Raw genomic sequence first — 13,071 nt, forward strand, 5'->3', positions numbered from 1 at the left:
CAGAAGAGGGCATCAGATTTCATTACAGATGGTTGTGAGCCACCATGTGGTTGCTGGGGTTTGAACTCAGGACCTTTGGAAGAGCAGTCGGCGCTCTTAACCGCTGAGCCATCTTACCAGCCCCAGAACTGACATCTTAACATCATAACGTGTAAGCTTTTTTTGTTTCAGGCGATGCAACTGTGAAAAAGAAACCTGCCCCAAAGACACCTACAAAAGCAGGTAACAGTCACAGTCCTACCTGAGGGCTAGGGGGTCATCTGCCATGCGGCCTTCTTCTCTGCCTTCTGACTTCTGACCATATATGGGTAGTGGGCAGCAGATCCTTCCCCTGTCCAAGCTCCACATTTTGGGCTGCCTCCTTCTCCTCTAGGGAGCCTAGGACCAGCTGGTACCTCATCCCTGTTCCCTCCTGCTTCCTTCCTCTGCCTCTATCTATGCGTGCCACATCATATACTGATGGTGGCTTCTTTCCTGTCCCTTCTACAAAGTTAGGCCTCAGCCTCAGTCTCTACTTTGCAGGAGGGTGACCCACATCATAGTACTTTTAGGCCCTGTTCTGTATGTCCTTGTTTTCCGGGATGGTTTGTTGTCCCTGGGGAGACATTTGAAGGCACAAACCACATTGAGCCTATCAGCCAGGGTAACTGAAAGGCTGGATGCAAGCTAATGCTAAATTAAGAAATAATCATTGGGCCGGGCGTGGTGGTGAACGCCTTTAATCCCAGCACTCGGGAGGCAGAGGCAGGCGGATTTCTGAGTTCGAGGCCAGCCTGGTCTACAAAGTGAGCTCCAGGATAGCCAGGGCTATGCAGAGAAACCCTGTCTCGAAAAACGAAAAAAAAAAAAAGAAAAGAAATAATCATTGGGACAGCGATTCCAACCATTATGGGGAGGCACAAATTTCCCCCACAATCAATCTGTGAAGAACTATGTTGTGTAGATTGTGTGGGTCACTTCTGGGGACTCTAAAGGGTAGACAAGGCTATCAGGCTCCCTGCATTCAGAGCTTTTGGAGCAGGGGTCAATACCTTCATTCTTATCTTAAAGATTCCAGACGGGAAGAGAGCTCCACCAGACTACCGTTGCCAGCAGTGCCGGTGAGGTCACCATGTCTAAGGCCCCGACTCACATTCTGCTTGTCCCCTCCTAGCTATGCCCCCTCAAATCATCCAGTTCCCCGAGGACCAGAAGGTGCGCGCAGGAGAGCCTGTGGAGCTGTTTGGGAAAGTGGCTGGGACCCAGCCCATCACCTGCAAGTGGATGAAGTTCCGAAAGCAGGTCAGTCGTGGAAGCCGGGTGGCCTGAGGACAACTCCCATGAGAAATGCTGGGTGGCCAGGGGGCCGTGCTCTGTTTCACTTTGGAAGTGGAGGAGAGCGCTGGGTATGGTGATACATCCCTGAAATCCCAGCACTTGGAAGGCCAAGGCAAGAGAATTGCAAGATCAAGAACAGCCCAGCCAACCTTACAGGGTCCTGCTCAAATAAAACCCAGAGGCCAGGGATATAGCCTAAGATGATGCATAGTACCCCAAAACCCGGTTACTGAAAAAGAAAGATTATTACAAAAGAAAGGGGAAAGCAAACCTATCCACCAAACCTGAGTTCTTACTAACATTTTCTTCTGTTTCTACCAATGAGCCCTGGTTTTATTGGCAGTCTGTTTAATAAAATTACTCCTGCCCTCATCTGAGTCCATCTGCCTAGAATTCTTTTTGGAGGCAGGAAGTCAAAGCCCTCAGGTGACCCCCTCAGACACCATCACTGCTGTCCTGGCTGGTTAACAGCTTCCACTTAACACATGCTAAAAGATCAAAGCAAGCCTAGGTATTTGGGTATATAAATTATACATTGAATAGAATTTTGGCCGAATGACCCAGAAGTATAACTACAATTTATAATATGCTCCCTATGAAAACATTTGAATTTTGCAGGGCCCAGCTTCTCAGTGTTCACACTGGTAATGATACTCATGTGTGTGATCAGCAGACATCCCAATGTGCTGGGCTGGTTCTGCACTGGGAACCTATTAGAGCAATAATGGTTCTTGACCTGTGGGTCATGACCCCTTTGGGGTTGAATGACCTTTTCACTAAAGTCACCTAAGACCATCAGAAAACATAGATATTTATAGTACAAGTGATAATAGTAACAAAATTACAGTTATGAAATAGCAACAAAATAATTTTATGGTTGGGGGGGGGTCACCAAATAGGAGAAACTATATTAAAGGGCTACAGCATTAGGAAGATCAAAAACCACTTTGCAGAAGGTATGAGGATTCTTTGTAAGCTCTGTCAGCATGCTCACACCATGCAAATTGTCATGAGATGAGCCACAAGAACTAGCTCTGAGGGAGATGGAGAAGAACATGGGGCCCTGCCTGCCTAGACTGATGGATAAGGCAGAACTGTGTCCCTTTCAGAGCCAGTTAATCAAGTTCAGTACAAAACGTACTGCAGTTATGGAACCTTTCCGCATCTGTGCTCTCCAGTGTGGTAGCCACTGGCCCTGTCTGTTGAGCGCATGGAATGTGGTTAACACAGTTGAGGGATGTCTTCGTCACTGTTCCATTGCTGTGAAGAAGCACTGTGACCAAGGCAACTTATAAAAGGAAGCATTCAACTGGGGTCTTGCTTAGAATTTCAGAGAGCAAGTCTATGACCATTGTGCTGTGGAACATGGTGGCAGGCAGGCAGGCAGGCAGGCAGACAGAGAGTGAGACTGGGGCTGGCAAGGGCTTTTGAAACCTCAAAACCCACTCCCAGTGACACACCTCCACCAACAAGACCACATGTCCTAAACACTCCAGTAGCTAGGGACTAACCATTCAAACACATGAGCCTGTGGGGACCACTCTCATTCAGACTACCATGAGGAACTACAGTTTTGGTTTGGTTTGGTTTGGTTTTTTTCAGTACTAAGGTTTGAATTTTGGATTTAGGCCTATGTATGCTAGGCAAGTACTCTACCATTAAGCTACAGCTCCAGGCTTCTTTTTTACTTTTTGAGGTAGGTCTTACTAAGTTGTCCAGGCTGTCCTCAAACTTACTAATTTGTCCAGGCTAGCTGTGATCCATCTGACTCTCGAGCAGCTGAGATACAAGCCTGTGCTACTATGTCTGACTACATTTTTAACTAGTTAAAAATCACCTTATACAATTCCATGGCATCAGTCAATACACAAGGCTGTGTGAGCATCAGATTTCCTAATCCTTCACCCTAGAAGCCAGTGTGATTCTTCCCCTTCCTCAGTCTCTGCCACTTCTCCCTACATGTTATTATTATGGGCTTGCCTGTTCTGGACAGTTCAGATCGATGGAATCATGCACTCTGGCATATCCACCTTTGTCTCTGGACATGGTTTTGGTTTTGGTTTGGTTTTGATGTTGTTGTCTTATTTTGTTTTTGTTTTCTTAGTTTTGGGGATTTTTGTTTTTTGTTTGTTTAGTTTGGTTTGGTCTGGTAAGTTGTTTTTAGGGCTTATCAATGCTCTAGCATAAATTGCCATCCTATTTCTGTGTGTGTGTGTGTGTATGTATGTGTGTGTGTGTGCGCCCGTGCACACACGCACGCTAGAGGACAGCCTCAGGTGTCACCCTGTCCTCAGGCAAGCCATCTTCCTCCCTTGAGACATGGTGTCTTATTGGCCTGAGGTTTAACAGTTACACTAGACTTACCAGTTAAGCTAGCCAGCAATTCCCAGGCATCCTCCTGTCTCCATGCCCCCAACAGTGGCATTACAAGTATGCACCACTACACCAGACAAGATGGAGTAACCCCTGCTCCCTCCCCACTGTCCCATTTGTCCTTGGGAATAGCCGGTGAGGAGCCCCATTTCTCACTCCCACCTGTACCCGCAGATCCAGGAGAGCGAGCATATCAAGGTGGAGAACGGCGAGAGCGGCAGCAAGCTCACCATCCTGGCCGCGCGGCAGGAGCACTGTGGCTGCTACACACTGGTGGTGGAGAACAAGCTGGGCAGCAGGCAGGCCCAAGTCAACCTCACGGTCGTGGGTGAGTCCAGGAAACAGTAAGCAGGAAGAGCGAGGTGGGGGACAAAGTGAACGAACCCCGGATGTCAGCACCTTCCTCTTGCTTCCTCGTTCCCCCTGTCTTCTCCTCTCCTTACTCTCACACAATACCTTGCAAATGGATGCAGGACTCCATACCTGCCTCTGCTTCACCACCCACCCCCTAGCATCTTCCATTCACTGAGTCCTCTCCTTGTTTCTCGGGTCTTCCTAGCCATTAGAGATCCCAAGCCCTCCTGCCACAGGTCTTCTCGGTGGATTGTTCACTTCCTCTGGCTCATACCCACCATTGTCTGACTCCCTCTGTGTCTTAGTTTTCTTTTGCTGGGCTGAAGCAGCAGATCAAGGCAGCTTAGAGAAGGCTGGGTTGATTTGGGGCTTATGTTCCTAGAGGGATAAGGCTCCATCATGGTGGGGAGCATGGCGGCAGGCAGGCACCGCACTGGAGCAGCACCAAGAGCTCTCATCTCAACCTACAGACAGGACCAACTTGAGACAGCTCACATCTTTTGAAACCTTAAAGTCTCCCTCCAGGGACATACTTCCTCTAGCTAGTCCACACCTCCTAATTCTCCTCAAACAACCACCAACTAGGAAGCAGGAACTTGTGGGGGACATCTGATTCAAACCTGCAAATCCCCACCTGGGATCAAGGCCACTTCCTCTTAGTTTCAGGGGTTGGAGCATGGAGAATGCATCATGTACACACTCCAGGCTATGCTCTGGTGCCCCTAGACTGAGGTATTAGTGACCTTCAGAACTTTCATCCTTCTCTGGAGACATGTTCCCCATTGCCATCCCCCCTACCCCCACCCCACCCCCAGCACACACACAAAGCCCTTAGGCCTCTAGCTTCACTGAGAACTATGAGGCATTAGGCAAGACTTCTCTGAACCTGGTGGCCTCCAGACCTCCAGGTATCTGTATATCATGCCATCAATGGTATATCATACCATCAATGGTATATCATGCCATCAATGGTATACCATGCCATCAATGGCTCCTTTACCTTTAGGAGGGTTCTTTTCTTTGGTCCAGTTCCCAGGTTCTCGGGACTCCACCATCCTCAGCTCACTCAGCTTTTCATCCCCCGCTTGTTCCAACAGCACAGGCATTACCCCCCACCCCCTGCATCGATTGGCCTTCCTGCAGTGCTCTGCTTTCTGTGCCCCAACCCCTGGGCTAACCCTGTGGCAGAGCAGTCTCGCCCCTTTGCCTCTGGCCCTCTACAGCTACCTGCCCCTTAATCCCATGTTGCTTGGTCTAGAGAGACTGTTTCTCTAAGGTCACTGTGATTGCTAACCCTAAGTTCTTCCCCTTTCCATATCTCTGAGTCCCCAGTAAGTTGAACCCCTATTTAGACCGAGTCTCAAGATCTGGTGTTCCCTTCTTTCCTAGTAACTGTTCCTATGTCCCGATCTGTCTTCTGACACATCTAAATCGCTTTCTATATGGCTTCCTCCCATGGGTGATGCTCACTGTTTTCCCTCGGTCATGGTTCCCCATATAGTGGCAGATGCATATAGTACAGTAGAGGGACACAAGAAGGTGCAGCTAGGGGGACAGTAGACTGTGTTGTATGCCTGTGTGGGCCTCCTGAAAGACTTTGATCTGGTATTTAATTGCATACACATTAGATTTGAGTAGGTTTTCCAGTCAATCTTGACTTTCAAGCTTATAGGGTTTCCTTTAGTAAAAATTAGACAAAGGGGCTCCTTTGGGTTCAGTGTGAAGACAAGTCCCCAACTTCACAGCAGGGCTCACAGACCTACAGAACAAAAGAGTGGTAGAAAGGATTCATGAGCCACAGTGGGGATCGGTGGAACTTTCCAAGGATGAAGTTGGCAGTTGGAGAGGACTCAGAGGCTCTCTTAGTGCTGTCACTCTGTGGTCCCTAACTTTGGTCCCAGTCTTCCTTCTCCATCTTTATCTCCTACCCTCACCGTAGGCCCAAGGTGGATAGGTATGTCTCCAGCCATGCAGAAGGGAAACTAAGGGAAGAACTCATTTCAGACTTTCAAAAGCCTGCCCTCCAGATGTGCCATGGCCTGTGGATGGCTAAAGAGTGAAGAATCTCTCTAAGACAAAGAAAACTCTTCCTCAGCATTCCCGTCCATCTGCCCCTGTGTGGGGTCAACAACTTTAAACTGCTTTTCTGAAACCAGTGCCCCCTACCCCCATCCGGGGCCACCCCGGGCCGTGCCACACTCCCCTTCCCCCAGCCCCACTGCGGGAGCTGCAATTCTGACCTTTTATGGTTGAGTTTCTCATTCTCCACAGCGGTGCTGACAGGGCCATCGGTGTGGCTGCCTGCCAGCTGGCAGGAGCAACATGTTAAATGCCGTCCTAGGAGGGGAATGGAATGGGGAGCAGGCTCTCTGTCTGCCTCCCCCACCCCAGAGCTAAGAATAGAATCGCTCAATAAAATGAGGACTCGTATTGATGGCCACAGCACAGCTACATCCATTCAGAGCCCATGAATTTAGACTTAGGCCAAAGTAAACCAGGATTAAGCTGATTTACCTGTGTGTCTCCAGAGACATCTGCATATTAACTGATTGGGGTTTATTAAGTAGATATAAACACAAATGAGATAAAGTAGACATTGTTCCACCTATTCTGGACAGTTTTCAAGCACTTGAAACGCATCCACTTGATGGGCCGACTAAATAAGGCCACTTAAAAGTGACTTGTGCTCCTTAGCTGCAGAAGTCTCTTGTGGCATATTCTCTGAAGAGCTGCCTTCTTTTCAGATCACTCAAGAGTCTCATTTTCAAATCAACAAAAGCTAGCCCCCCCCCCCAGTTGGTTTAAGTGAGGGATACTTAGCTATTTCCGAGGCTAATTATTGTATTTTAAGAAGCAGCGTAAGAATGAGGTTTGCAGCCTGGCCTGGGCCTGCGCCTGCTCCTTCTGGGCTGTTCTGTGTGACCTGGGAGAGGATGAGGGAGGAGCAGGGAATCCAGATGGATTCTTTAATGTCACTCACCCAACACAAGAAAAACAGGCCTCCACCTAACTCTAAGGGAGAAAAACAAAGTATCAAGAACCCTAGACACTCAACCTACACCAACTACACTCTGATTTAAAGCTTATGTGATTTGGAAGGGCTGGAGATAGGCCTTAGAGATTCTCGGCTTACCAGTGTAAGCATGACACTAGCTTGGTCTCATTCTGCCTGACAGCATAGAAAGGACGGAACCCTGTCTGGTTGCACAGGGTTGTGGGACTCTCCTGTGGCTTTGTCCATGACTAGTGAGTGTTCCGGCTTGCTCTGATAATGCACCCTGACCGAAAGCAACATAGGGAGAAAAGAGTGGATTGGCTCACAATTCTGGCTTACAGTCCACCATCTCAGGGCAGGCTAGGCTAGAACACAGGTAGCTAATCATTTCACATTTATGGCCAAGAGCAAAGAGACCAAATGCATCGCTGTGTGCTCTCTTGCTCTCAGTTAGCTTACTCCCCTCATACTATCCAGGTTGCCCTGCCTAGGGAATTTACAGCCACAATGGCCTGAATCTTCCTGCCTCAGATAACAGTCAAGACATTCCCCATAGATACACCCACAGGCCAACCTGATCTGTGTAATTCCTTGTTAAGGCTTTCTTCCCAGTTGATTCATGGTTGTGTCAGACTGACAGTTAAAACTAACCAGCGCCGTGAATTCAGCCTCAGCCTCAGCCTCTTAGAGTCTCTTTCCAAGAGTGTGCTGCAGTTTAGGCCAGTAGCTGTTGGATTCAGGATCAGTGCTTGGCCATCTCTGCAGGCCCAGCCCAGACAGACATGGTGTGGGCAAACACAAAGAGGGCAAAGGGAAGCCGAGCTGATGGGAAGCATCACAGACAAGGTTCTCTGGTTTCCCAGGAATAGCCACCCTCTACTGAGCACAAACTCTTGCAGCTGGAAGGGTTTCCCATTCTGCCAGCCATGTCTCCAGGGAGCCCTGGGAGAATTCTGAGGAAGCATGGGTCCAGCTGTAGCCAGCGAGCCAGTCTCTTGTTTGCCAGGCACTGTCCAGGCCAGATGTGTCTGTCTTTAGCAGAGAAGCTCATGGGAGAATCCTGGTCCCACCCGGTGGTTAGTTCAACTCATGTGGGCTCTGAACTTGGAAAGGATAGAGGGCATCAGACACAGCTCTGAGGACAAGCATGGAGGAGGGATCCTAAACTCCTAGCACTCCTGAACCTTTGTGGTCCAAGAGCGTCAGGGTTATAAAGCACACAGGCCCAGCACCATGTTCCAGGGAGGTTTGTCGTTCTGCTGGTCACATGCGGGCCTGACCCTTTGGTCTCCTAAAATAGTGATGAGAGTGGAACACTAAGACAAACCTGCAAGACTCTCTGAATGTTCGTGTTCAAATCCCTTCACAGTGGCAACATTCTGCTTGTCATGCAAGCCTCCTCCCCCATGTTCTGCACCTTCTCCTGTGCTGGCTGAGGGAAGCCCCACCACATGTAAATTAGTGGTGCCTGTATCAAGGGTAGGTGCACACAGCAACTCTTCAGCAACGTTGATCTCTCCAAGTTGTTTTTTTCCAGAGCAAACCAGAGAGAAGGCAATCGGCCAATGGCCAGGGTCTTTACTTGTATAAACCTCCATGATTAAGTCTGCCAGAGGTCTGGGGCAGGGACAGTAGGACTTCTCCTCCCCTACCCCCACCCCTCCCCCACCCCCAAGCAGACTCCTTCACTTCCTTAGCTGATTTCCAGAGGACTTGAGCCACTTGCCTCTAAGAGGATTTAGAATAATAAACATCTTTGCCAACACCAGAAATGTTTCTTACAAAGACCAATATATCCTTCAGAACAAACAGAATTTCTAAGAGAACATTTTCAACAACCAGTGAAAGCGGCTCACAATTCCTCCTCCATCAGTTGCAGGAGGCCTCCTGTGTCGCCAGGGAAACAAGGAAGTGGCCTTGACAGGACTTAAAACAACCAGGAGAAGTGGCTCCTTATGGGAGGCCACCAGTCTCACTGTGAGGCTGCCCGCAGTGATGGGAGGTGGCTCTCTGGGAGCAAATGAGTCCCAGACAGCAAAGATTAAGCTAGGATATCAAAGAAGGAGACAGGAGATTAGGGGTGGGCTTCTGTGGGTAGAGTGCCTGCCTGGCTAGGAACTGTGAAACCTTGAGTTCTGAGCCCAGCACCACATACGCCAGGTGTCCTGGGGTAATAGAAGTACTAAACGTACTGAACACGCAGTCAGGAGGATCAGAAGTTCAGGTTCATCTTTGACTAGGGAATGAGTTCCAGGCCCACGTTAGGCCTTGACTCATAATAAATAAATAAATAAATAAATAAATAAATAAATAAATAAATAAATAAATAAATAAGAGAAAAAATAGTTAAAATGGAGGAGAGGTGAGAAGGAATATGTGTGTACATATGAATATCCACAAAATAAATATACAGTTAAAATTGATATTTAATTATTTCAAAATAAATTTATTTATTTATTTAAATTCACTTAAAACTAAAAAGAAGGGGGAGAGAATTAAAGTGGAGGAGGGGTGAAAAGGAATGTTATGCACGTAGGAATGTGCACTTTTATATTTGCATATGTACAGCCTCATGAGTATGTATCCACACACAGACATACTGAGATGTTCCTTCACAGAGTCCTAAGGCTGTTTTTCAGGATCCCTTTGGCCTCCCTGTCTGGCTGGGCTTCGGAGAGGAAACAGAAGTCTTTACCTGTCTGTTTGCTTACTCGGTGTACAGACATACCTGTTAACACCATTTTCCCAGTGAGAACGACAAACAAGCTAGCCTTAAATTTTCTGACTTTGGCATACAAATCCACATCACATAGTTTTAACTGCTGTTTTGTGAGGGGACTCAGACTTGGTTGGTGGAGAATGAAAGGGTTTCTACAATTAGCAGAGAGCTGTAACCAACCAAACAACCGCAGAACTAACCAGAGAAGTACAAGTTCTGCTCAGATAAGCCACTAAGAACACCCGGGGAAACTCAGAGACTTCATTAAACTGTTGGCTGCCATGATTTGGCTTGAACTGAGCAGCCTCACTGGTCTAAGCCAAGGTCATCTGGGAGGGAAGGCGGCCAGCCAAACGGCCCACTTCTCTTCTGTCTTCAGGCCGTTTTTCTCTCCCTTAGCCAAGGACAGGAACGATATACAATTGTGGTTCACTTCTGAAATTCTTTCTCTCATTGCATACCAGTCACATGATAGTTGAAGATGTCGGGTAAAGGTTTTTGCCCGGTGACAAAACTTGTGTTTGGCATGTATGGAATTCTGCAGCACCAAAACCCAAAACAGCAACGAAGAGGAACACAGGAGTGGTTTTTGTTTTTGTTTTTTTTCAATCCACTATAAGGTTAGAAATAAGCTTCTTATTAATAATAACGATTGGTCAAGTTGGCCACCTTCTAAGAACATTTCCCAACACCCTACTGTTACCTGCACTGCCCATATAAGGAAACTGAAGCACAGAGCATTTAATAGCTACTGAGCGGGGACAGATCTTTGTTCAAAGCCAGATTGACCTGATTTAAGAGCTTTAAGATCTACTGTGCTATCAAACCCCTCGAAGGGACAGGTGTTTCCCAAGTCCCAAAGAAAGTGGTGTCACAGGTCACTGGCTCTGGGCCTGACAGACACATGGCCCTCCTCCCCCCACACATACACACAAAACTTTCTCTCCAAACATATTTCATGGGAAATAGTCTACAACTCCTACACAGCTTCCTAGATCTGTTTATTCTGAAAAAAAAAATATGTTTATGACTTGGACAAAGTACAGGAAACCATGACTTCTGGTCTGAATAACCAGCCAAAGATAGAGATTCTTTCAAGCAAGAAACTGGTAGGTTTATGTGTTGCAGCCCCAGTGGTGCATGAAAAGATGAGAGCCAAACATAGGGAACCAAGCTGGGACTCACTACCCATGGCAGAGCTAATTAAAGAATGTCCGTTTAGGACTGGATGATGCTGGGGTATGGTGTGTGCATGAGAGAGGGGCATCCTGGATTTTATTCCCATCATGGGGGCTGAGAACGTTCTTTCTCTGTAGTTGTACAGAATTTGAGTGACCTTGTGTTTCTTCATCCCCAGATAAGCCAGACCCTCCGGCTGGCACACCTTGTGCTTCTGACATTCGGAGTTCCTCACTGACCCTGTCCTGGTATGGCTCCTCATATGATGGGGGCAGTGCTGTACAGTCCTACAACGTGGAGATCTGGGACACAGAGGACAAGGTGTGGAAAGAGCTAGCCACGTGCCGCAGCACCTCTTTTAATGTCCAAGACCTGCTGCCTGACCGCGAGTACAAATTCCGAGTGCGTGCAGTCAACGTCTATGGAACCAGTGAGCCAAGCCAGGAGTCCGAGCTCACAGCTGTGGGAGAGAAACCTGAAGGTAGGGCTGCCTTCAGTTCTTCCTGGGCTTAAAACCGATATGCATGAACCCAGACGGATTTCACAGAGGGGAGGAGGGAGGTTCAGAGAGACTGAATCTAGAGGTGTGAGAGGCAATACCTTTGGTGCTCTTGGTTTTTAAGACTGTGTGGCTGACCCATACTTTAAAAGAAGTTCATAGGGCCTTTCAAAAACTCATTAGCCAAAGCACTGAGGGTGTAGTTCAGTGGCAAAATACTTGCTTAGCGTATGGGAAGGGTTAGGTTCCATCACTGATATCCCACTCAATGAAAACATTATGCCGGAAGTTTTGTTGCCCTGCCACCGAGGCCGATGTTTTCATTGGCAGGCAGGCTGTCAGGTAGACCTCAGGCTCCTGTGTTCACCTCTTGTCTCCTCCCTGCTTCTGTTGCTCTCACAGGTGAGTGTCTGCTCCATGTCAGGACTTAGGATATAGGGCAGAGAGAGAACTTAAGTTGAGGGAGGAACACACAGACAACTACAGTGAGACAGACGACATCTCGCTAAGATGATGGAAATACAGAGAAGAATGGGAAGCTTTGCCAGAGGAGCTAAAAGGCTTCCTAGAGGAGGTGGCACTGATGCTTGGGAAGGAGACTGGTACACTGAGAAGCCGGGAAAATAGCACATTCCACACAGAGGATGCCACAGCCTGAGCAAGGTTAGGAAGTGACAGAAACTAGTGGCATTGGAAAAGCTTAAGAGTAGCTAGGGCATACGTCGTGGGAGGTAGAACAGAAGGAATAAAAGTGAGAAAGGGTCATTTGGATAAAATTACAATGCTCTCTAAAGCTTTGCAGACAGGAGACGATGTGATCAGTATTTTAGAAAGGAATCTTGTGAAGTAGTGGCACTTGTGCCACTCCAATATGGCAGCCTTCTATCTTCTCATCCCAGCATCCCCAGGCTTCCTGAAGTTTCATTTTCACATGATTTGCTCCTGAAGGCATTCAGGTACCCATGAGCATTTGAGAAGCCTTAAGGTTGCTGATGGACTAGAAGGATGAGTTTGGAGTCTGCCTGGTACCTGATGAGCCTCTGTGAGCGCAGCCTAGCAGAGCGGTGGTAAGGGCATGAGCTGAACCTGCATAGCATGGACTGGACCATTCTGGCTGATTTGGGAGTGAGGGTATTAGAGAGGGCCGAGAGGGTTCTAAGATGACTCTAGTTCCTGGCTTGGATAACTCAGCACACATTCAAGAGACAACTAGAGGTTTATTAGCTTGGGACATGTGGCTGATGCCACCATTGAGTATCTACCATATGCTAACAGCATCTGTATCATTCTCTTCAGTCTCCATTCAATTCACTGCCAACAGCCCAGCAAGGCAGGTATCGCCTTTGCCCTCCTCTGACAGGGGAAGTGGGGATAAGGGGTGGAGCTTCTTGCCTAAGGTCACAGAGCTTATGAATAGTGAGTAGGAGCTTGAACCCAGAGCTGTCTAGCCCAGCGCTTGTTCTCCTCTGGTCAGATGGAGGGAAGAAGTTAGTTGGGCTGTCTCCCTACTGACCTGGGGTACTTGAAAGTTAGATAACGGCCGGGCGTGGTGGCGCACGCCTTTAATCCCAGCACTCGGGAGGCAGAGGAAGGAGGATTTCTGAGTTCGAGGCCAGCCTGGTCTACAAAGTGAGT

General features: G+C 48.0%; 1 protein-coding gene across 4 annotated transcripts in view; it reads left to right on the forward strand.

Annotated features, from left to right (window-relative positions):
- Window positions 1-13,071, forward strand: part of Mylk (myosin light chain kinase) — a 253,275-nt gene that overhangs the window by 203,140 nt on the left and 37,064 nt on the right. For all 4 annotated transcript variants that reach the window (XM_029470833.1, XM_029470834.1, XM_029470835.1 and 1 more), the window contains exons 19-22: window positions 172-222; window positions 1,154-1,281; window positions 3,865-4,018; window positions 11,116-11,418. In XM_029470833.1, the coding sequence (XP_029326693.1) occupies window positions 172-222; window positions 1,154-1,281; window positions 3,865-4,018; window positions 11,116-11,418 (636 nt within the window). The remainder of the gene's footprint in view (window positions 1-171; window positions 223-1,153; window positions 1,282-3,864; window positions 4,019-11,115; window positions 11,419-13,071) is intronic.

This window comes from Mus caroli, chromosome 16 (assembly GCF_900094665.2).
Source record: "Mus caroli chromosome 16, CAROLI_EIJ_v1.1, whole genome shotgun sequence".
Taxonomy (NCBI): Eukaryota; Metazoa; Chordata; class Mammalia; order Rodentia; family Muridae; genus Mus; species Mus caroli.